The sequence below is a fragment of the Benincasa hispida genome, chromosome 6, assembly GCF_027475165.1.
Source record: "Benincasa hispida cultivar pf3 chromosome 6, pf3_genome.v1.1, whole genome shotgun sequence".
NCBI lineage: Eukaryota > Viridiplantae > Streptophyta > Magnoliopsida > Cucurbitales > Cucurbitaceae > Benincasa > Benincasa hispida.
Window position 1 is genome coordinate 41,235,456 of NC_143483.1, and position 24,276 is coordinate 41,259,731.

The window sequence follows — 24,276 nt, forward strand, 5'->3', positions numbered from 1 at the left end:
GATTGGGTCCAAGATTTTATTGGGTTTTATGCCCTAAAACTCGTAGATAGTAAATGTAACATTTGATCGATCATTAATAAAGTATTATTGATGTTTATTACAATAAATAGTTATTACCTATCCTGTATTTATCTTGCCAAAATAACTCTAATCCAATAAACTAACATCCTAGACTGTTGTATGAGTCTTGAACTGTATGTGGAGACATACGGGGATCAGTGTTCAAGATACAACCTAAAGGGTCTATAGTATTTGGATAAGATTGGATACCTTATCCTGGTGATACTATGGTATACGACCCACTTTATATTTGATATAAATGCAATAATCCAACGTGTTTGTGTAGGAAAAATGCGAGTGGAGGTATCCTATGTAAAGAGTTTGCATAAGACGGATCATAAAATAGTAACCTCTAAATGTAACTCTGTTGACTAGTTAGGTTTCTATTTCACTAGGATGACCTAGGCAACTTAGTCTTAATCCTGAGTGGATTATGGACTCCTGTTCACGAGGGATTGTCCTTTGATTTGTATATATGAGAATGACCAGTTTTCCAACTCAATCAACCTACCATTTTGGGGACAAGATCGAGTAGGGAGCTAGGAACATAATTTCACAAGATGAAATTCACTCCTTTCCAACTTTAGGGTAAGTAGATGAGTGTTCCCTTAAGTGATATCTTTGATACTTAAACAAAGGGCCCTGCCCTTTCACTGGCCTAAGAGAGATTTTTGTTTAATGGTTGGACCATAAACAGATTGTCCATTGGAGGAGCACTGGTACTTGAGGATACAGAGCTAATCCAGAGGTAAAATGGTAATTTTACCCAATTGGTGTTACGAATATTCGTAAAGGACTAGCTTGCTGTCATTGGTCAATATCCATGGACACAAAAATATATCTGCGGTGAGAAGAGTGCAACTGTGGGTCTATAGTGGAGTATATCCACAGTTAATGAATATTGATTAACTTGGTTAATGAGTTTAGCCAATTAATCTCATATCGTTAGAGTTTCTGATCTGTAGATCCATTAGGTCCCACTGGTAGCTCATAAAGGGTATTGAGGTAATGAAAGTAATTTGAAATATTCAAATTTACTATGGGAAAGAATGTAATGTATGGTGATACATTATAATATAAATTTTAAATTTTAATTAAACTTTATAATATAAATTTATTTTGAATTTGATTCAAAAATTAGTTTATGGGAGAATTAAATATTTGAAGGAGTTCAAATATTAAATTTAATAGTTGTTAGAGTATATTAACGTGCAGCGGAGGAAAAACAAAATCAATAAGCACTCTAATCATACTTAATTTGAGTTTAAACATGCTTCAAAATAACATTTACAGAAAAGGATTTGTTGAATGCAATACCTTTGAAGTATCCTCTTCAAATCCAGCTGAGATCCACATGAAAGAGTTTCAAACTTCAAGTAGATAACCACCAAGATCTTCTCTACTATTCTCTTGCAAGGATTGTGTGGTGGAAACACTAAATTTAGCTAGAAGTATATAAGATATGAATAGGGTTTGATAATTTCTACAGAGTTTCTATTGAAGTTCTTAGTAAGCATGAATCATAATTCATTTCAGCACTTCAATTTATAGAGTTTTCATCCATAGTTTGCATGAAGGGTAGCTTCTACTTGATGGAGAAAATGGAGAAGTGAGTAAGGAAGTTCATTACATAGTGGAGATTTCCAACATTTTGGAAATCTCCACTTTAAAAACCATTTTCAAAATGATTTTGCTAAAAAAAAATTTCAAAACAAATTTTGTAATTAAACTTATTTAATTTTATTTATTAGTTTGATAAAATTAATTCAATTAATTAATTTTTAAATAAAAACTAAATAATTAAACCTTTTAATTAAAATTAATTTAATATCTAATTTAAATTAATAAAAAAAAAACTAATTCCATCAAAATGAAATTAATTTAATATAATTAATATTTAAATCATATTTAAACATTAATCATTTCTCCAAATTCGTTTAATTTCAATAAAATTAAACTTTTAATTGTATCGAATACAATAAATAGAAATCTTAATTATTTGAACATTTCAAATTCTAAACCCTAATTTCAAACAAGATTACTCAATTTACTAATCCAAATTACGAGGTAGTAGAGGGACCTTATGAATTTACAGATCATGAGCTTCAATGACTTTGTAATTAATTGGTTTAAACTCTTTAAACCAAATTAATTACTATTCGTTAACTACCAAGACATTCCACTATAGCTCGAGAGTTGCACTATTCTCACTGTAGATATATTTTTGTCTATTTTAACCATAATTGGTAAGTCAATCCTTTCCAAGTCGTTCGTATTTACAGCTAGTCAAAGATTACCGTTTTATCCCTGTAAATACATCTTGCCCCTTAAGCTCTCACTGATCCTTCATTGAATAATTGATTTATAGTCCAACTTATAAATCATAACTCTCTCTTCCAAGAGAGGGCGAGGCCCCACTGTTCAAGACAAAGCATCAGTGCTTAAGAGAACAATCCATTTCCTAACCCTAAATCGGGTAGGAGTGAATTCCATATTGCAAGGCTATGTCCCCAGCTATCTATGCGATCTTATCCCTAAAATGGGATGTTTATTGAGTAGTGTTGTTGGACTACTCTCACCTATGCAGATCAAAGGATAATCCCGAATAAACAGGAGTTCATAGTTAACTCAGGATTAAGATCGAGTTACCCTAGGTCATTCAGTTTGAGATAGTCAGTTTTAACAGTAAACGGTGCCCCAGGGGCCTTCGGTGCACCAAACGAGCTCCGTTTTCAAAACTATCTAGCACACGACTTTTTTTCATAGTTCTTAACCCCTAGATCTGTTTTTTCATTTTTGCCCGCTGGAAGTTTCGGACACAAAACTTGGGCCCCGTGGTAGCCCTGCGACATCTCAACAGGGTCCAAGTTTTGTGCGCGAACCTTTCGGCTGGCAAAAGCGCGAAAACAGACCCAGGGGTTAAGAACTATGAAAAAAAGCCGTGTGCTAGATAGTTTTGAAAATGGAGCTCATTTGGTGCCCCAAACGGCCCTCGGAGTGACTATTTCAAGGTCCGGTCTTATGCAAACTCATTGCATAGGATGCCCCCACTCACATGTCTCTACATGAATGAGTTTGGATCACATCATTTGTATCAATATACAAAATGGGCCGCATCCAATAGTGTCACCAGGACGAGGTACCCAATCTCACCCGTATACTTATAGACCATTTAGGCTACATACTAAAACTTGATCCATTTTTATGTCAACACATAAAGTTAAAGTATTCATATGATAGTCATGGATTCGTGTATTGGATTTTCATAGAAGGATGCAATATTAATAGTAATTTATTGAATAAAAGCTCAACAACTTTTTTATTGAAAAATAGAATATGTTAACAAGATTCACAAACTGTGAGTTTAGGTCATTCCCAGTAATCTTCCACTTGGACTAACACTCCGATGAGATAAACATATAAAAATATAATGTTTACAATGTTGAGAAATAAAGAGAGAAAAATACAAAAAACTAGGGCATCCAAAATACCCTTTGATATTCTCCTACTTGCCCTAGGTTATGCTCATAGTTCTAGTCCAACCAGGTGGCCCTCGAACACTTTAGCCGAGAGGGCCTTTGTAAATGGATCAACAAGGTTATCTTTTGTGGCTATCTGCGTGACTATCACGTCTCCTCGGTGTACAATTTCTCTGATAAGATGGTACTTTCTTTTGATATGTTTTCCACATTTATGACTTCTGGGTTCCTTGGAACTAGAAACTGTACCATTATTAGCACAATACAGAGTAATGGGCAGATGAATATTTGGAACGACTTCTAAATCTGTCAGGAACTTGCAGAGCCACACTGCTTCTTTAGTTGCTTCTCATGCAGCTACATATTCCGCTTCCATCGTGGAGTCAGCTATACAACTTTGTTTAATGCTTCTCCACACTATAGCTCCTCCGTTAAGAGTTAAAACTGATCCTAAGGTAGATTTTCTAGAATCTACGTCACTCTGAAAATCAGAATCAGTGTATCCTATAAGGATCAAATCCTTAGGTCTATATACAAGCGTATAGTTCTTCATTCTCCTGAGATACTTGAGGATGTTTTTAACAGCCATCCAATGATTGTGGCCCAGGTTAAATTGGAACCTGCTGACAATTCCAACTACAAAGCATATGTCCGAACGAGTACACAACATAGCGTATATCAGGCTCCCAACTGCTGATGCAAATGGAATTCTTTTCATTTCCTCAACTTCTTGAGGTGTCTTAGGAGACTATTCCTTTGACAGATGAATTCCATGTCTAAAAGGTAACATACCCTTTTTGGAATTTTGCATATTATGTCTCAACAATATTTTATCAATATCAGATCTCGAGATAATATTAAGGTTCTGTTCTTTCGATTTCAAAAAATCTGAATCCCAAAAACATATTGAGCATCTCCCAAATCTTTCATTTGGAATTGTGATGCTAACCATCTCTTTACGTCAGCAAGGTAATTTGTCTCATTCCCAATGAGCAAGATATCATCAACATAAAGAACTAAGAATGCTACAGTTTTGTTGACTATCTTCTTGTATACACAAGGTTCATCAATGTTCTGTTTATAAGATTTGATTGCAGTGTCAAATTTTATATTCCAGGATCTAGAAGCTTGTTTCAACCCATAAATGGATCTCTTAAGCTTACAAACCTTTTGTTCTTGACCCTGTTTAATGAACCCTTATGGTTGAGACATAAAATTACTTTCATCAAGATGGCCATTCAAAAAAATTGTCTTGACATCCATTTACCATATCTCATAGTCATAATATGCGGCAATGGGTAAGAGTATTCTTTTTTATTTTATCATGGCAACGGGAGAGAAGGTTTCTTCATAGTCAATCCTCTTTCTTTGGATAAAACCTTCTGCCACGAGTCTATCTTTATAGATTTTCACCTTGCCAGTTTGGTCTCTTTTCCTCTTGTAGATCCATTTACAACCTATAGGTTTAACCTCATATTGTTGATCTACAAGATCCTAGACAGAATTGAAGTACATAGACTCAATTTCTCTATCCATGGCTTTTATCCATTGTTCCTTATCAACATTTTTCGTTACCTGTTTAAATGTCAATGGATCCTCTAGACCATTATCAAGTATGATGTCTTGGTTTTTGTTAAACCCATGTAGCATTCAGGTTGATGAACAATCCTCCCACTATGTCGAGGCATTCTCAACTCTTGAGAAGAATGTGGAGCAACAACCGTTGTTGATGGACCAGCTTCATCAACAACTTTTGTTGACTTATCTGTAGTATTTTTGGTTATTTCTTTCAATATTAGTTTACTACACAGTTGAAGACTTCTAATATGATACTCTTCCAAGAATGTAGCATTTATCGAAAAAAATACTTTATCTTCTTGGGGATCATAAAAAAATCCTCCTTTTATTTCTTTTAGGTATCCAACATAAAGGCATAACTTCGTACATCGTTCTAATTTCTTAGGGTTTTATACCAACACATGTGTTGGACATCCCCAAATTCAAAAGTCACGTAAACTACCTTTATGTCCTTTCCATAACTCATACGGTATTTCAGAAACACTTTTTAAGCGAACCATGTTTAGAATATATACCGCAGTCTGTACTGTATACCCCCAAAAGGATTGAGGTAACTAAGCAAAACTCATCATAGATCGAACCATGTCTAACAAGGTTCGGTTTCTCCTTTCTGCAACACCGTTCTATTGTGGTGTTCCAGGTGATATGAGTTGGGATTGAATTCCATGATCTACCAAATAGTTCTGGAATTGTAAAACCATATACTCACCACATCGATCTGATCGAAGTGTTTTAATTCTTTACCTAATAATTTTTTTGTTTCCGTCTTGAACTCCTTGAACTTTTCAAGATTTTCAGACCTGTGACTTATTAAGTAAATATAGCCATATCTAGAATAGTCATCACTAAAACTGACAAAATATTCATATCCATCTTGTGCTCTTACATTCATTGGACTACAAAGGTTTGAATGTATAAGTTCAAGGGGTTCTTTGGCACGAAGACCTTTTCAAGTAAAAGATCTTTTAGTCATTTTTCCCTCAAGACATGACTCACAAGGAGGTAAAGAACTTTTTTCTAACTGATTTAGATGACCGTTTTTAACCAATCTCTCAATCATATTGAGATTTATGTGACCAATTCTGAGATGTCAAAGATAGGCATTAGGAGAAATCTTTGTTTTTTGTTTTTAGTTTCAGCCGTTTTAAACATCTCTATATTTAAAATGGCTTTTGTTTCATCTGGTTTTAACACATATAAGTTGTTTTCAAGTCTAGTAGAGCAAATATGTGAAGGATATCGTAACGAAGAGTTCCACGAGTGCGTTCGAATCGCTCCAATTTCACAGTGACCGAAATACAACAGATACATTCAAACGCACAGTTATACAAACAAACAGTCAATTAACGGCATGCTTTGAACAAAAAATAACAAGGGAGAGAGTTCACAATCAGTTGAAGACAGTCTTCAAACTTTAGAACTCAATGCAGCGGATGGCCTCTGCTCGATCAACCAACGCCCAACAGATGCGTCGACTACAGCAGCATGAACAACCGCAAAAACACGAATGCAGCGAGGATGACACCACTAGAAAAGAGCCCCAGGTATTCTCGGAATGAGAACCCAAAGCGTGATCTTTGGTGAGTTTGGTAGAGGTAGAAGGAAAAACTGATCGTGTAGGCGATAAGCAAGTGGGAGAGAATATGAAGCTATCCATAGCAAAATGCTTATCGCTTAGAAGAAACTACACGATCATGTAGATTTTACTGAACGATCGTTTAAAAAAATAGTAGGTGATCGTTTAGCAAACACGACACACTATACGATCATTTAGGAAAGCTAACCGATCATTTAGAACTTAGTGTGCAATTGTTTAGGCGATAGGTAGATGATCGTTTAGGCGTAAGGTATGCGATCATTTAGGCGCTGAGAGACTATCGTATAGGCTCTCGATTTTAAGCGATCGATTACGTTTTCACACCAACGTGCTCCTTCGATTTTTTTTCGGGCTTACTAATGATTAAAAAATGAAACAGATTTCATTTTATTCATCGGTTACAATAACCGATGCTGTTCCCACTAACGCACGTTCGAGCGAGATTTTGGGTTAATTATCATATAATTAACCAATTAAATTATTAATAAATATAATCATATTATATTTTTACCCTATAGTTTGATATCACATATCTACTATATTAATTTCTCCTTTACTTGATATAAATCATATTTATATCTTAATTTCCTCCAAAAAAAATGTATCTCATATATTTAGCCAATTATATCATATATAATTAACCAGTCCAATTATATCATATATAATCGAACTTCCTCTTGTCAATTTGAACATTCCAAATAAACCCAAACACTGATTCTCGACTTTATCCAAGCTACCCAGGGGACCTAATGGACCTGTGGCTTGAAGCTCCAACGGTCCATGAATAGCTAACTAAACTTTTTAGCCACGAGATCCACCATCCGTTAACTGTCAGGCATTCCACTAAAGACCAACAGCTGAACTCTTCTCACCACATATATATTTTTGTGTCCATCGGATATAACCAATCATGAGTATGATGACCCTTCACAGATGCTCGTAAGAACAGTTGGGCAGAATTACTGTCTTGCCCCTGTAGTTACATCTCACTCCTTAAGTACCACTAATTCCTCTAATGAATAATACAACATAGTCCAACTATGTGTGAACACCTCTCGGGCCAAGAGAAGGTGTGTGGTGCCACATTGTTCAAGCTCCGGAATCAGCCCTTAAGGGAGCCATCTATCTACTTACCCCTGCTTCAGGGAAGGAGTGAATTCCATCTTGTGTAGTTAAGTTCCTACAAGGGAGAATTAGAAGGACCTAGTTTATTGTTTTGTACTAAGGCTTTTGTACGCCCCACTTCGCTTTAGGACAAGTGGGAGATTGTTGGGGTTAATGCCCTAAAGTCTCGTGTCCTGTAGTTTGTAAACAGTTTATATGAACACCTGTGATTGTTAATATATGATATTTACTTCTCATCTTGTTGTTTTGCTCATTTATGTGTTTTATTTGCTTTACCACAAACCAATAAACATAAAATCTCTGTTTATCTGTATGTGACTCAAGCATGTATGTGGTAACATATAAGTGGATCATGTTTTGAGTGATAACCAAAATAGTCTGTAGTATATGGATATAAGAGGGAAACCTTATCCTGGTAATGCTACGGACGCGGCCCGCTTTGTGGAATGGTCACAAGTGTTGTGAATTGTCAAAGAAGATCTGATCCTATTCGTGTTGGGGACATGCGAACGGGGGCGTCCTATACAAAGAGTTTGTATAAGACCTAACTACGAAGTGCTAATGTCTCGTTATATAACACCGTCATGACAGAGACTTCACTTCACTAGGATGACCATGGGTAACATGACCTCAATCCTAAGTGAGTTGGGAACTCCTGCCATTGAGGGCGGTCCTTTGATTTGTATGGGTGCGAATGGCCAAGTCGCCGATTCAAACCTATCATTTTGGGGATACGTCAGATTTGGGAGCTAGGAACTCAACTACACAAGATGAAATTCACTCCTTCCACAAGACAGGGGTAAGTAGATAGATGGCTCCCTTAAAGGCTGATTCTAGGGTTTGAACAATGTGTCGCCACACACCTTCTCTTGGCCTGAGAGATGTTCACACATAGTTGGACTATGTTGTATTGTTCATTAGAGGAATCAGTGTTACTTAAGGAGTGAGATGTAACTACAGGGGCAAAACAGTAAATTGGCCCAGCTATACTTACGAGCATCTGTGAAGGGTCATCGTACTCATGATTGGTTACATCCAATGGACACAGAAATATATCTGTGATGAGAAGAGTTCAGCTGTTGGTCTTTAGTGGAATCACTGACAGTTGGATGGTAAATCTCGTGGCTAAAGAGTTTATTCAGCTATTCACATACCGTTGGAGCTTCGAGATACAGGTCCATTAGGTCATCTGGGTAGCTTGGATAAAGTCGAGAACCAGTGTTTGGGTTAATTTAAAATGTTCAAATTGACAAGAGAAAGTACAATTATATATGATATAATTGGAATGGTTAATTATATATGATATAATTGGCTAAATGTATGAGATACATTATTTTGGAAGAAATTAGATGATTTATATCAAGTAAAGGGAAAATACTATAATAGATATATGATATCAAACTATAGGATATAAATATAATATGATTATATTTATTAAATAAATGAATTGATTAATTATTTAATAATTAACAAATTTTTCAAGTATAAACATGGGAACGTGGGCCGCGAAGGTTAAGGTAACCGTGGGTTGAAATTTGGAAATCATTTTCATATTTGAAAAGAATTCATTCATACATTTGAAATCCCGCGCCCCAAAAGAAACCGTGAAAGAGCGATCGCCGAGAGCCTATACGATAGATTCTCATTCGTTTAAACAATCATCTAGATCACACGTTTCCTAAATGATCATATACAACTTTCCTAAACGATCGTCTAGCTTTTCCTAAACGATCGTGTAGATCTACTTTACGATAAGCGTCCCCACTATACGATAGCAGAGTTCTTCTCGTACGCGCTTGTCGTCTACACGATACCCTTTTCCTCCGTCCTCTACCAAACTCACTAGAGCCCACACTTTGGGTTTTTGACACCGAGGATACCTGGGTTTCTCTGGTGGTGGTGTTGTCCCCGAATCCTTGTTCGTGTACGTTCGATCTTGCAGTAATAGTTGAGAAACTCGTCGGGTGCTAGTAGATCAGTGGAGTTTTTCGCTGCTGTGGGTTCACACAAAAGAAGATCGTTTTCCTCTGGTATGAACCCCTTTCTCTATGTTTTATCGCATTCTGAGCATGTTGTTGTTGAATTTAATATGCATAACTATTAGTATAGAATGTATATCGTTGATATTCCGGTCACTGTGAAATCGGAGCGATCTAAGCCACTCATGGAACTCCTCTTTTGAGATCCTTCATCACCAATATTGTGCTACGAAGCGATCTTTGTGATGATCACATCCTCTCGATGCACTATCTCACGAATCAAATGATACTTCCGCTCTATGTGTTTGTCGCGCCTGTGACTCCTCAGCTCCTTGGAGTTCGCCACTGCCCCACTATTATCACAATAGAGAGTAATAGGCCTAGACATATCTAGAACAACTTTAGTTTCTGTCAAGAACTTCCTGAGTCAGACGGCCTTTTTAGCAGCTTCGCAAGCTGCTACGTACTCCGCCTTTATAGTGGAGTCAGCGATGCACCCTGATGCATTGGTTTATCATGTGATGATGTGTGGATGCGATGATCATACAAGTTTTCCTAACAAAGCCCAAGTATAAGCCTTCTTAGGGTCCTGGTAAGTCCAAGATCGAACACAGAGATTACTAAATAGATATGCGACGGACTCTCTGATTCTATTGTGGTGGTGATAAAGAAGTATATGGTGATTTAATTTAGATTTTCTAATGCGATGGAATTAAACACGGAGCGATGAAATGGTGATGTTGTAACAAGTATCCGATGAAGGGGTTGAGAAGAGATTTAGCTAACATTTCTTAAGATTTTGTACAAGTCATGCGATCATGTTGTACACAAATATTAAGTACTACATTTCTCAATGCATAATGCCACATTTCCTATTTCTAGGATGCATGTGATGTGTATGGAATGTAGCAGATAGAACTTATTTATAAGTCTCTACTCTTGCTTATGTGATCTAATCCGACTCTCTCAAGCCTAGATTCTATCTTTAGACTACTCTCTCAAGCATTCCAAATGATGAATGACGAATATATAAGACAAGATGATCGCATGAAGTGTATAGCTTAAGTCATGCTAGCTAGTACTTCTCAACCCATTCACAATTTTAGTTACTCATGCATGGTGTGGAGAGACTGAACATCAATTGAAATGAAGTTTCCATTTTTGCAAATAAGGTGTTGAGTACAAAACAATAAATGGAGTTGCGATCACTTGTCCATCTCTTTATTTGGCAGCAGAGTTGCGATCACTTGTCTTCTGCGTTGATCACAATTCCCACCTTCATTTTGACTTTTCCCCACAGATGTCATGCAAATATCCAACTACGAGTAGGATCCGATCTCAACGTAATAAAAATAATTTTTTTTAATCAAAAACGAATTCTTCGAAATTCTGAAAATAACAAGGCTGAAAATAACATTACCCCAAAATTTAACACGCAGCTATGTCCTCATTGCTAAAAGACAAAATAATTCATGCGAAGGACTCAGAAAATTTTGTAAAAATAGTTTTGAAGTAAAGCTGGTAGACCACTAAATTTTAAAAATGTTTTGTGAATTGATTGTCCTGAAATTAATCTGATGCTAGTTCATGCAGTAATGAAAGAAGCATAAATTTCATCATTGAAGTCATAATGGGCAAGGGGTGAATGCGGCGACCAAATAAAGCAATCAAAACTTCAAGATTGAGTCAAACGAGAGAGAATGCGATAATAGAATTTAGCAATATTAAATTGAAAGTGAGAAGTACAAAAATTGAAATAAGATGAGGCAAGGAGGGACACAACCCCCAAATTTAATTTTTTGCCCGCATCATTTTGATCGCATCCTTTCCTGTGATGGGCTGATTTTGTAATTGCGATGGACTGATTGAATCGATCATGTGTTTTAAACCCATTGCATTACTCCATCGCAATTGTTTATTGCGATCAGAATGATGAAATAAAAAAAATTAAGATTACGAAAGAAAGAGTTGACAATCATAAAAAGTAGTAATATGCAAAGAGTAAAATAGATTCTTGAAAGAAAAACAAAAAGGATATTAAAAAAGGATAACTTCGTCCCTAATGAATGTATGTCGCTTATCATCATAGAGACTAAGTGTTTCTTCTTTATTTTGACTTACCCAAGTCAAGGGAGGTTTTCTCGCATTGGAAATCTCCTCCATGATACATCTTTAATCTTTGCCCATTTACTTTAAACGTGTTGGTCCCATCTTCGTTGGTCAATTCCACCGTTCCATGTGGGAATACTTCTTTAATTATGAAAGGTCCGGACCAACGTGACTTCAATTTTTCGGGAAAGAGACGCGGCCTAGAGTTGAACAATAATACCCTTTGACCTGCCTTGAGGTTTTTCTCATAAAGACGTTTATCATGCCATCGCTTGGTGCATTCTTTGTAAATTTTAGAATTCTCATACGCCTGTAATCTCCACTTGTCCAACTCTAGTAGTTGATGTTTTCTCTCTTCTTCTGCTGCCTTAAGATCAAAGTTAAGTTTCTTAATTGCCCACATCGTCTTATATTCCAGTTCCAACGGTAGATGGCAAGCCTTTCCAAATACCATTGCATATGGTGACATGCCTATGGGTATCTTATAAGTAGTCTGATATGCCCACAAAGCATCATCTAGTTTAATGGCCCAATCCTTCCGCGATGGATTCACCATCTTCTCTAAAATTTACTTGATTTCTCTGTTAGAGACCTCTACTTGTCTGTTTGTTTGGGGGTGATATGCGGTGGCGATCTTATGATGGATATTATATTTGATCAACAGTTTGCTAACAATGTGATTCATTAAGTGGGCCCCTTCGTCACTTATTAAGCCACGTGGGGTGCCAAAACGAGTGAAGATGTTTCTCTCCAAGAACTTAGAGACTATTGCCGTATCGTTTGCAATGCATGAAATAGCTTCAATCCATTTAGAAACATAGTCGACAGCTAATAGAATGTATTTATGACCATTTGATGATGGAAATGGTCCCATGAAATCTATACCTCAGACGTCGAATAGCTCCACCTCCAATATGATGTTCATTGGCATTGCATTTTTTTCTAACATGCTTCCAGTGCGTTGGCACTTATCGCATTTCATGAAGTATTCTCGTGGTTCCTTAAACAGAGTGGGCCAGTAATACCCACATTGCAAAACTTTTGCTATTGTGCGCTATCCACCAAAATGCCCTCCATAGGGTGATTCATGACATTGAAACAGTATGCAATGGAAAGCAGTCTCTGGAACACAGTCTCAATACTTGTTTAAGGTCCCCTTTTGTAGAGATTTGGATCGTCCCAGTAGTAAAATTTGCATTCATAAATGAGTTGCTTCTTTTGATGGGATGTGTAGTTTTTAAGGAATTGTTTGCAGACCAAGAAGTTGACAATATCTGCATACCAGGGTAGTTCTTCAATCTTAAGCAACTGCTCATAAGGAAATGAGGCGTTCACCTCCGACTGGATGCGATCCACTTCAGGATTCTCTAACCACGATAAATGGTCAGCGGCCTGGTTCTCTGTTCCCTTTCGGTCGATTATTTTCATATTAAATTCTTGGAGTAAGAGAACCCATCGGATTAGTCTAGGCTTCGCATCTTTTTTGGTCATCAAATATCTTATTGCCGAGTGGTCTGTGTGGACTATAACTTTTGATCCCAATAAGTAAGGTCTGAATTTTTCAATCGCAAAAATTACTGCTAAAAGTTCGTTCTTAATGGGTGGTGTAATTCGCCTACGTGGAGTTTAATGTTCTGCTAGCATATGCAACGGGGTGTAACATTATCTTTACTTTTTGTGCCAAGATTGCCCTCATCACATATCCACTAGTATCGCACATCAGCTCAATGGCTTTGCCCAATTGTGTGTGATTAGAATTGGCACTGTATTCAAAGCGTCCTTTAGTGTTTTGAATGCAGTGAGATAGTGTGGATCAAAATAAAACGGTCTATCAGCTTCTAACAACACATTCAGCGGTCGAGCGATTTTGGAGAAGTCCTTCACAAACCTTCTGTAACACCCCCCGTATCCTAAGAAACTCCTCAAAGCTTTCACATTTGCTGGAGGTGGAAGTTTTTCTATGGCTTCAATTTTTGTTTTATCCACCTCTAGCCCATTCTTTGAAACCTTTTGCCTGAGCGCAATTCTTTCTTTGACCATAAAATGGCACTTTTCCCAATTAAGCACCAGATTAGTTTCTTCATATTTTTTCAGTATTCTCTCCAAGTTTTGCAGACAGATTTCATATGTTTGCCCATAGACTGAGAAATCATCCATAAAGATTTCAACTGAGTCTTCAAGGTACTCGAAGAAGATTGCCATCATACACCTTTGAAACGTACTGGGCACATTGTATAGTCCAAAAGGCATGCGAGAAAGGCGAACGTTCCATATGGACATGTGAATATGGTCTTTTCTTGATCCTCTGGTGTGATCATAATGTGGTTATAGCCTGCATACCCATCAGGGAAGCAGAAATAGTCATTCCCTGCTAACCAGTCGAGAATTTAATCAATGAAAGGTAAAGGGAAATGATCTTTCTTTGTCGCTGCGTTGAGTTTCCTATAGTCTATACAAATCCGCCAACCCGTGACGGTCCTCATGGGATCAACTCGTTGTTTGCATTAGGAACTACTGTCATCCCACCCTTTTTGGGAACACACTGCACGGGGCTGTCCCACGTGCTTGATGATTTCTTTTAACAACCTCTTTCATCACAAGGTTCAGTCTGTGTTGAGGTTTTATCGAGCCTTTCTAGTTTTCTTCAAGCCTAATTCAACGCATGCAATACGTCGAGCTAATACCTCTGATGTCTGCGAGCGTCCATCCGATTGCTCTAATATATCTCTTTAGAACACTAAGCAGCGCAGTTTCTTTTTCTTCAGGTAATGCAGAGGATACGATGACTGGTAAGGTTTCATTTTGGCTGAGAAATACGTACTTCAAGTGGATTGGTAGAGTTTTTAGTTCCAGTGTAGGTGGCTGCTCTAAAGAGGGCTTCTGTGCTTTTCTTTCTTCTTCCAAATTCAGCATTTCTTCATTCTTCAATATCTCTGTTATCACATGGCAACTCTATGGATGCTGCCGCATCCTCTCTTTCTTCATTTTCTTCCTCGAAATCCCAATCTTCAACGCAAGTGTGTTCATCATCAGAGTCTGATGAGCCTTCCTCATCTAGGAACTTCATTGCCTTGATAATATTGAACCTGAGTTTCTTTCCGTTGATGCTCATTGTGATTTCTCCCTTGTGCACATCTATTTGAGCACGACCAGTAGACAAGAATGGTCGTCCCAATATCATTGGAACATCTTTATCTACCTCATAATCTAGGATAATGAAGTCTGCAGGTAGAATGAATCTGTCTATTGTTACCAAGACATCCTTTAATTTCCCTTCAGGGTGCACCAAGGGCCTATCTATGAGTTGGAGAGTCACCGTTGTGGGAGTTACCAATGAAGATTGAAAGGGGCATTAAGTTTATGCTTTTCCGAAGATCAAATAATGCTTTAGCAATGTAGATCCCTCCTATTGAGCAAGGTATTGTGAAATTGTCGGGGTTATGCATATTTGGTGGGATTATAGTATTGGATTCTTGTGTCAATGCCACCGTTGTGAATCTTCCGTGCCTCTCTTCTTCGAGACAATGTCCTTCAAAAATTTGGCATACACCGGCATCTCCTCTATCGCTTCTATGAATGGAATATTGATGTGCAATTGTTTCAATATTTCCAGGAAGCAATGATATTGACCTTCATCGTTTTGTTTCTTTTTCAATCTTTGAGGAAATTGAGGTAGATGTACTTTCAATGTTTCATGGTCTGGAGGCTTAGAGGTGATCACATCTCTGGTTCCATAATCTTGGACTCCTTTGACTCAGTTTACGATAGATGTTTCTTTGATTCAATCGTAGGTTGCTCCTTTGACTCGGTCTTACTAGGCTCTTTCCTGACTTCTATCGTCGCCTTTCCACTTCTTAGGGTGACTGCTTGGCAGGGAAACTCAGTTGAGCTAGGCAATGTCCCTTGAGGTCTGTTCTTTAGCTCTCCTGCAATGTGTCTTATTTAAATTTCCAAATTGCGAATGGATGTAGCTTGGTTTTGAAGGACTATTTCATTCTTTTCGATGTATTGCTTCAACAAGTTTTCCAGGGATGATGAGGATGGTGTTTGAGAGCTGCTAGCTTGTCGTTGCTGTTGTCCATTAGTTCTATGGAAAAACCCTGGTGGTCCCTCTTTCTGAGCCATAGGCTAACTGCCTTGTTGTTGGTTGTTCTTCCAAAAAAAATTAGGGTGATTTCGCCACCTGGGTTATAAGTGTTTGAAAACGAAATGTTTTTGACAAAGTAACTGATTGAGGATTACGTGGACATTCCTCAAAAGAATATGATTCTTCACATACAACACAGCTGGTGCTTGTTTGCTCTATCGCATTGACTTGCCCATTTCGAGTTCCTGGATTGTTTATTGCGATGCCTTGCAACAAATTTATCATCGCATTCATCTGATTCTGTAATGATGCGACGGCACCATTACTTGCATTACCTTCTCTAGGCTTTGTTCTTTAATCGCTTTCTTGCCAATCTTCGTAGTTTTTCAAGATGCGATCAAGAATGTTCTTTGCTTCATCATATGTTTTGTACAGCAGACCTCCTGCTGCTATTGCATTAGCAGCTGTCTGCGATGAAGAATAAAGTCCATGATAGAAAATCTCCATTTGGAGGCAATCCAGCAATCCAATGTGTGGGCAGTCGCGTACTAGTCTCTTGAATCTCGCCCATGCGTCACTAAGCGATTCATCTTCTTCTTGTTCAAAATTGGTGATCAATTTCCTCCTTCTGGCCTTCTCTGTAGGAGGGAAATACTTCTTCATAAACTTCTCCACAACTTGCTCCTATGAAGTTATCTTTCCTAGTTGGAGAGAGTAAGCCCATTTTCTTGCTTTATTGCATAGTGAAAATGGAAATAACGTGAGTCGAACCTCTTATGGGGAAATATTAAGGAACACAAAAGTGTTGCAGATTTCAATGAAGCTTCGTAAATGAGCGTGCGGATCTTCACCACGCCATCCTCCAAACTGTCCTGCTGTTTATATCATTTGTAACATTACTGGCTTTATCTCGAACCAATGCTGGTCTCATGATTCCTAGGGAGAAATCAGACAAGTTTGGTGACGCATAGTCTCGGATAGGTCTATTGCGATCATTTTCCAGTAGGATAGGATTTTCCATCATGTTGTTTTCATTTGCTACTCGTTCTTCACATTGTTCAGCCATTCTGTGAACTCTTCCTTGTCGTTTATGTTTGTTTCTCTATCTTTTGCGAAAAGTTCTTCCGATCTCTGGGTCGTATTTGAGCTCAGGAGTATGTCCTTCCCTCATGCAACGCTTGTTTCTTCCTTCACAGATGGAATGGCAATTCAATAAAGGTCGAAAGCTGTAAAGATCAAAGAGGTTTGATGTTAGCATAATCTATACCATAATCCTCGACAATGGCGCCAAAATCTTGATGTATTAGTTTATCATGGAATGATGTGTGGCTATGATGATCATACAAGTTTTCCTAACAAAGCCCAAGTATAAGCCTTCTTAGGGTCCTGGTAAGTCCAAGGTCGAACACAGGGATTACTAAATAAATATGTGACGGACTCTCTAATTCTATTGCGGTGGTGATAAAGAAGTAGATGGTGATTTAATTTAGATTTTCTAATGCGATGGAATTAAACGTGGAGTGATGAAAGGGTGGTGTTGTAACAAGTATGCGATGAAGGGGTTGAGAAAAGATTTAGCTAACATTTCTTAAGATTTTGTACAAGTCCTGCGATCATGTTGTACACAAATATTAAGCACTACATTTCTCAATGCATAATGCCACATTTCCTATTTCTATGATGCATGCGATGTGTATGGAATGTAGCAGATAGAACTTATTTCTAAGTCTCTACTCATGCTTATGCAATCTATTCTGACTCTCAAGCCTAGATTCTGTCTTTAGACTACTCATTCAAGCACTCCAAATGATGAATGACGTATACATAAGACAAGATGATCGCATGAAATGCATAGCTTAAGTCATGCTAGCTAGTACTTCTCAACCCATTCACAATTTTAGTTACTCATGCATGGTGTGGAGAGACTTAACATGAATTTAAATGAAGTTTCCATTTTTGCAAATAAAGTGTTGAGTACAAAACAATAAATTGAGTGAGAAATATCAAGCCAGGTAAGCAATGTCTTGCTTCCCATGGCTTTTTTACACTGCTCTTATCACTTCAACTCTTTTCCGATTTGTAGAATCTTGCTCTCTCAAGAGTTGGATGTCTCTTCTTCGGGCTATTTTTCGGCAGTCTCTTGACCTCTCCGAAAATTAATTTCTTTTCAAGAATTCCCTTTCCTCAGCTTTGCCTCGTCTCCTCGCACTCTCCTTCTAGTTTGGTAACATTGGGTCTTTATATATTTCAAGGTGAAGTAGTTCTTCTCACTAATGATTGCATGGATGGGTAGCATTAATTTTCATACTCTATTTCGTTGTCCGAAAATCACCAAAAGTTCAATGTATTTGCAACGGTATGGTCTCTAATGGCCGTCAACTATATTTTGGAATTGACCGTTATCAGCTTTATATCCCATCATATTTTATTATGTTGTCGCATTTATGTAAGGTCTTTATGTGGTCGTTTATGAGGTACTTCTTGCGATCGAAAACTCAAATGTGCCATCGCATTGTATTCTTGGATCGCTATTTTAGACGCACCATCGCATTGTACCTGCACAAAATAACGCAGTTTAACTGATTTTATGCTATCAGCGTTAACGATCACAATTTCTTTTAGTTTGGCGCATTCAATCATAATATTGCCTATTTTACCATCGCTTTCTCCTTTTGTTTTAATAATTTGAGCTTTAATAACTTATATTTCTACTAGTTATCACACCTCTGCTTAATGCTTTGCCACACTAAAACTTTTCCGTTAAGAGTAAAGACTGACCCTGATATGGACTTGCGAGAGTCCTTATCAATCTGAAAGTCGGAATCTGTGTATCCGGTAAGGATCAAATCCCTAAAACCATACACGAGTATGTAATCCCTTGTTCTCCGAAGATACTTGAGGATGTTCTTCACTACGGTCCAGTGACCCTGCCCTGGGTTAGACTGATACCTACTGACTATGCCCATAGCATAGCAGATGTCTGGATGAGTACAGAGCATCGCATTCATCAAACTACCAACGGCAGACGCATATAGAACCTGTCTCATCTCCTCAACCTCTTGAGGCGTCTTAGGACACATGTCCTTAGACAAAGTGACTTCATACCTGAACGGTAGTAGGCCCCTCTAGGAGTCCTGCATTAAGTACTTGAGCAATATCTTGTCAATATACGATGCTTGAGACAGTGTTAACACTTTATTCTTATGATCCCGAAAGATCTGTATACCTAGAACAAACTGAGCCTCTCCCAAATCTTCATTTGGAATTGGGTCGCTAGCCAGTTCTTAACTGCAGTCAGTAGACCTACATCATTCTCAATGAGTAGGATATCGTCTACTTACAACACTAAGAAGACTACTGAAGCGTTGATGATTTTCTTGTATACACAAGGTTCATCAACATTTTGGTCAAAGCCATACAACTTGATCATAGTACCAAACCGTATGTTCCAAGATCGAGATGCCTATTTCAGTCCATAAATGGACCAATTCAGTTTGCAAACCTTTTTCTCTTAACCTTGGGCTATGAATCCCTCGGGTTGCACCACGTAAATGGTCTCCTCAAGATTGTTATTCAGAAAGGATGTCTTGACGTCTATTTGCCAGATCTCATAATTATAATAAGCTGCAATGGACAGGAGGATGCGGATCGACTTTAACATGGCAACAGGCGAGAAATTCTCCTCGTAGTCGACTCTCTATACCTGGATATAACCCTTTGCCACAAGTCGAGCCTTGAAGGTCTCTACCTTCCCATTAGCATCTCATTTATGCTTGTAGATCCATTTACAATCTATAGGTCGAACCCCATCAGGTTGATCTACAAGATCTCATATTGAGTTGAAGTACATCGACTCCATCTCGAGATCCATGACATTGACCCATTCATCCCAGTCAACATCCTTCATTGCCTTCCGATAAGACAACGATTATAGTCCAACTTATAAATCAAAACCCTCTCTTCCAAGAGAAGATGGGGCCCTGTTGTTCAAGACAAGGCATCAGCGCTTAAGAGAATAACCCATCTGCTAGCTCTAAATCGAGTAGGAGTCAATTCCATATTGCAAGGTTATGTCCCTAGCTATCTATCCGGTCTTATCCCCAAAATAGGAGGCTTATTAGGCAGTGTTGTTGGACTACTCTTACCTATGCAGATCAAAGGATAATCCCAAATAAACAGAAGTTCATAGTTAGCTCAGGATTAAGATCAAGTTACCCTTGGTCATTCAGTTTGAGATAGTCAGTTTTAACAGTAAACGGTTGTTATAAAGAAAAGTGATTATTTCGAGGTCCGGTCTTATGTAAACTCATTGCATAGGATGCCCCCACCTACATGTCTCTACATGAATAAGTTTTGGATCATATCATTTGTATCAATATTTAAAATGAGTTGCATCCAATAGTATCACCAAGACGAGGTAAGGTACCCAATCTCATCCGTATACTTATAGACCATTTAGGTTACATACTAAAACTTGATTCATTTTTATATCACCACATAAAGTTAAAGTACTCATGTTATAGCCATGGATTCGTTTATTGGATTTTCATAGAAGGATACAATATCAATAGTGATTTATGGAATGAAAACTCAACAATTTTTTTTATTGAAAATAGAATATGTTAACAAGATTCATGAACTGCGAGTTTAGACCATTCCCAACAATAGTAATAGAATCATATTAAAACTATTGGTTAATATTAATGCGCATTAGATGCACATTAAAACTATAGGTAGTATGAGAGAAAACATAATTGCATATGATTTAATTATAAGGTATATATGATATTTAATTTAATGATTAATTAATTAGAGAATTAATTAATTATCTAATTTTATTAAATTTTATTAAATTTTTTTAATTAAATTAGTTGAATTAAAACTATAGGTTATGAGAGGTGGATGTATTAGAATATGATTCTAATGCATATTTAATAAATATGATATATTTAATTATTATTAATTATTTGATTTATTTTAATAAATTAAATTTAATTTTTAAACTAAATGAATTTATTGTTATTTAATTAAATATATTTTATTTTATTTTATTTATTGGTTGAATAAAATTTAAATCAATTTGTTGTAAAAGTGATACGCAGAATTTTCTCTCTGGGCTTCTGGCTTTCTGGGATTTTTTTCTCTATAGAAAATTCCCTCCAAGGATCTTACCTCCTTCTACCTCACTAACTCAAAGAGAATATTGATGAAACCATTTTGGTGGTGTTCACTTGATTTATAGCAAAAGAGTCAAGATCATAGATCCAAAAATTGGTAAATCACTCTAGAGTCGTCAACGAAAGTAAGGGATTCTAAATTTTATTTTCTCTGTTAATTTGTTATTAAAATCTGAAAAATGGTCTGGATTTGTTTTCCACTACACTTGGGATTTCATCCCAACAGGTTTATCTTAGTTCGACTAAGATTAGAGTATGAGTTTCCTAATCTTATATGAGCTAGGCTATCTCTCAAGCCAAATGGGCCAGGGCATGCATTTAGCATGTCATGTTCATCAAACTCCGAGCCTCAACCTTAGCCTCATTTTTGGCCCAGGCCAACTAGTCCAACATCCTAGCAAGGCACGTTAGGGTTTTATCCCTTAAGGCCTAGCTGTGCTAGGTCTTTGGCCATTGGGCTTGAAGGGGGGACCGGATCCCGCGGCGGAAGCGTTTTGTTAAAATCCTTTGCATCCCACAATTTGATTTTTACATAAACATAACCATTGAATTAAAATAGAATATAAACATGAAAATTAGCATGCTTTTAAGGAAAGGATTAGAACGATTCTTACCTTTGTAGATTCCCAAGTGCCACAAACAATCATCTCCAAGGTTCCAACGAACGTATCTCCAAACGATCTTGATCACAAAAAACTTCTTGAGCAATCTTGAACACTACCACAAGAGTAATCTTATTATTCTCTTAGGATTCTAATAGAGGATAGGTGGTATTCAATTATTAGGAGAGGGGGAGGAGAATAGGGTCTTGGAGAGTAGAGAGGCTCAGAGAAAATTCTGCACAATAACACTAGGGTGTTGTGTATTGTCAAAGTTTCTCTACAATGAAACTATATGAGAATGTGTGTTTGCAAAGGACCAAAGGTTGGTCTCTATATAGAGAAGAGTCAAGTCTCTTTCCTAATATATTTTCCTTTTCTATAATTAATTAAATAACATTTTCTAATTAATTAGCCCATTAAATTAAATAACACTTATTTAATCAATTAGCCTAATTAAATAATATTTATTTGATTTGTACAATTAAATAGAACTTATATAATTTAATTTGCACAATAATTAACTAACTATTTATACATTAAACCCAATTTAATGTATATGTTTAATTATCATATACATCCCATGTATATATGCAAAACCTCTCTATTAATTAATTTGAATCTTATTCAAATATTACTTTCCAATTTAATTATAGATCACATCCATAATTAATTATATATTAATCACATTAATATACAGTTTCCTCAATTAATTTGAACGATTCAAATTATCCCTCTGAAGTATCCTCTAGTGAGCTAACGAGGGGACCTGGTGGATCTATACATCAGAAGCTACAACAATATGAGATTAATTGGTTAAACTCATTAATCAAATTAATCAATATTCGTTAACTATGGGTACACTTCACTAAAGAACACAGCTACACTCTTCTCACTACAAATATATTTCTGTGTCCATGAATATAGACCAATACCAGCAAGTTAGTCCTTCACGAGTGTTTGTAACTCCAATTAGGTCAAATTACCATTTTACCTATGGATTACCTCTGACTCCTTAAATATCAGTGCTCTTCTAATGAACAACTTATTTATGGTTCAAGCAATAAACAGAAACTCTTCTCAAGCCAACGAGAAGGTAAGACCCTTTGTTTAAGTCCGAGAGACACCACTTAAGGGAACACCCATCTACTTACCCTTAAGACAGGAATGAGTAAATTTCATCTTGTATTATTATGTTCCCAGCTCCCCACTCGGTCTTGTCCTCAAAATGGTAGACATATTGGATTGACAATCTGGCTACCTTTACCCATACAAATCAAAGGACAATCCCTAGTGAATATGAGGAGTTCATAATATACTCAGGATTAAGACTAAGTCGTCTAGGTCATCCTAATGAAATAGGAACCTAACTAGTCGACGGTGTAACATCTAGTGGTTACTATTTTGTGATCCAATCTTATGCAAAATCATTGTATAAAATACCCTCACTCGCGTGTCACATATACGAACTCGTTGGATCATTACATTTATATCAAATATAAAGTAGATCGTATCCATAATGTTACTAGGATAAAGTACCCAGCCTTATCCCTATACTATAAACTCTTTAAACTGTATCTTGAACATTGATCCCTGTATGTCTCCACATACAGTTCAAGACTCATAAGATGGCTTTGGATGTTAGTTTATTGGATTTAGAGTTATTAAGACAAAATAGACAACAATACAAACAATAACATTTATAACTCTTTATTGATGACGGTTAATTAATAACATTTACTATCTACGAGTTTTAGAGCATAAAACCCAACAGAGCTAACATAAGAGGCTCGGCCTCAGTTGAGGTTGACGCCAACCAAGCCCAGTTTATCCTTTGATCTAACCCTTCAGACTTCTCTTACTTTCCATTGACCATTTTACCCTTAATTCAAGAATTTACCCATAACATTATCCCTCACTACCAAATTAGGGTTTGTGTTTTTCCAAGTCATTTATTACGGGTTTTAATTCTAAGAACCTATCTTAGGAGTAAAATCCCCCCTTTAATCACCGCGCTACCACATCGCAAAACTTAATCCGAACTTACAAGGGGTTATTGGGCTTATCGAGCCAAATCCTTTCGAGGTCCAACTGATTTTCTAATACACTTCTCCATCTCATGACAAAGTTATGCACCAAATTGTGACATACCTACCCCAAGGATAGGCCTGATAACAAGTCATTGCTCTCCTAACTCAAGGTGAGCCCCAGGTCATGAGTGAACTTGGGATATTATCTGACCAAGCCTATTATAGCTCAATCAGCTTCTTGATATCTTTCATGACGGAGTTATGGTTACTTCACCCATCATTTCCTCATATGGGTCGTCGTTTTCGCTTATCTTCAATAGTCCTATAATTTGATCACCTGCAATGCAGTTTCTTCATGAGTGGTACTTAAATAGATCCATTCCTTCTAATGACTCGATTCTCTTTCCTTATCAAAGAATATCTTTTTTGCTTTAATTTCCTATATTCATCTGCACC

At 37.0% G+C, this 24,276-nt stretch overlaps 1 protein-coding gene across 1 annotated transcript; it reads right to left on the reverse strand.

Moving 5' to 3' along the window:
• Nucleotides 1–11,925: 11,925 nt before the first annotated feature.
• On the reverse strand, nt 11,926–12,483 carry LOC150035662 (uncharacterized). Its single transcript, XM_090314389.1, has one exon. It carries the CDS (start codon nt 12,481–12,483, stop codon nt 11,926–11,928), a length of 558 nt encoding a protein of 185 aa, XP_090170515.1.
• Nucleotides 12,484–24,276: the final 11,793 nt, after the last annotated feature.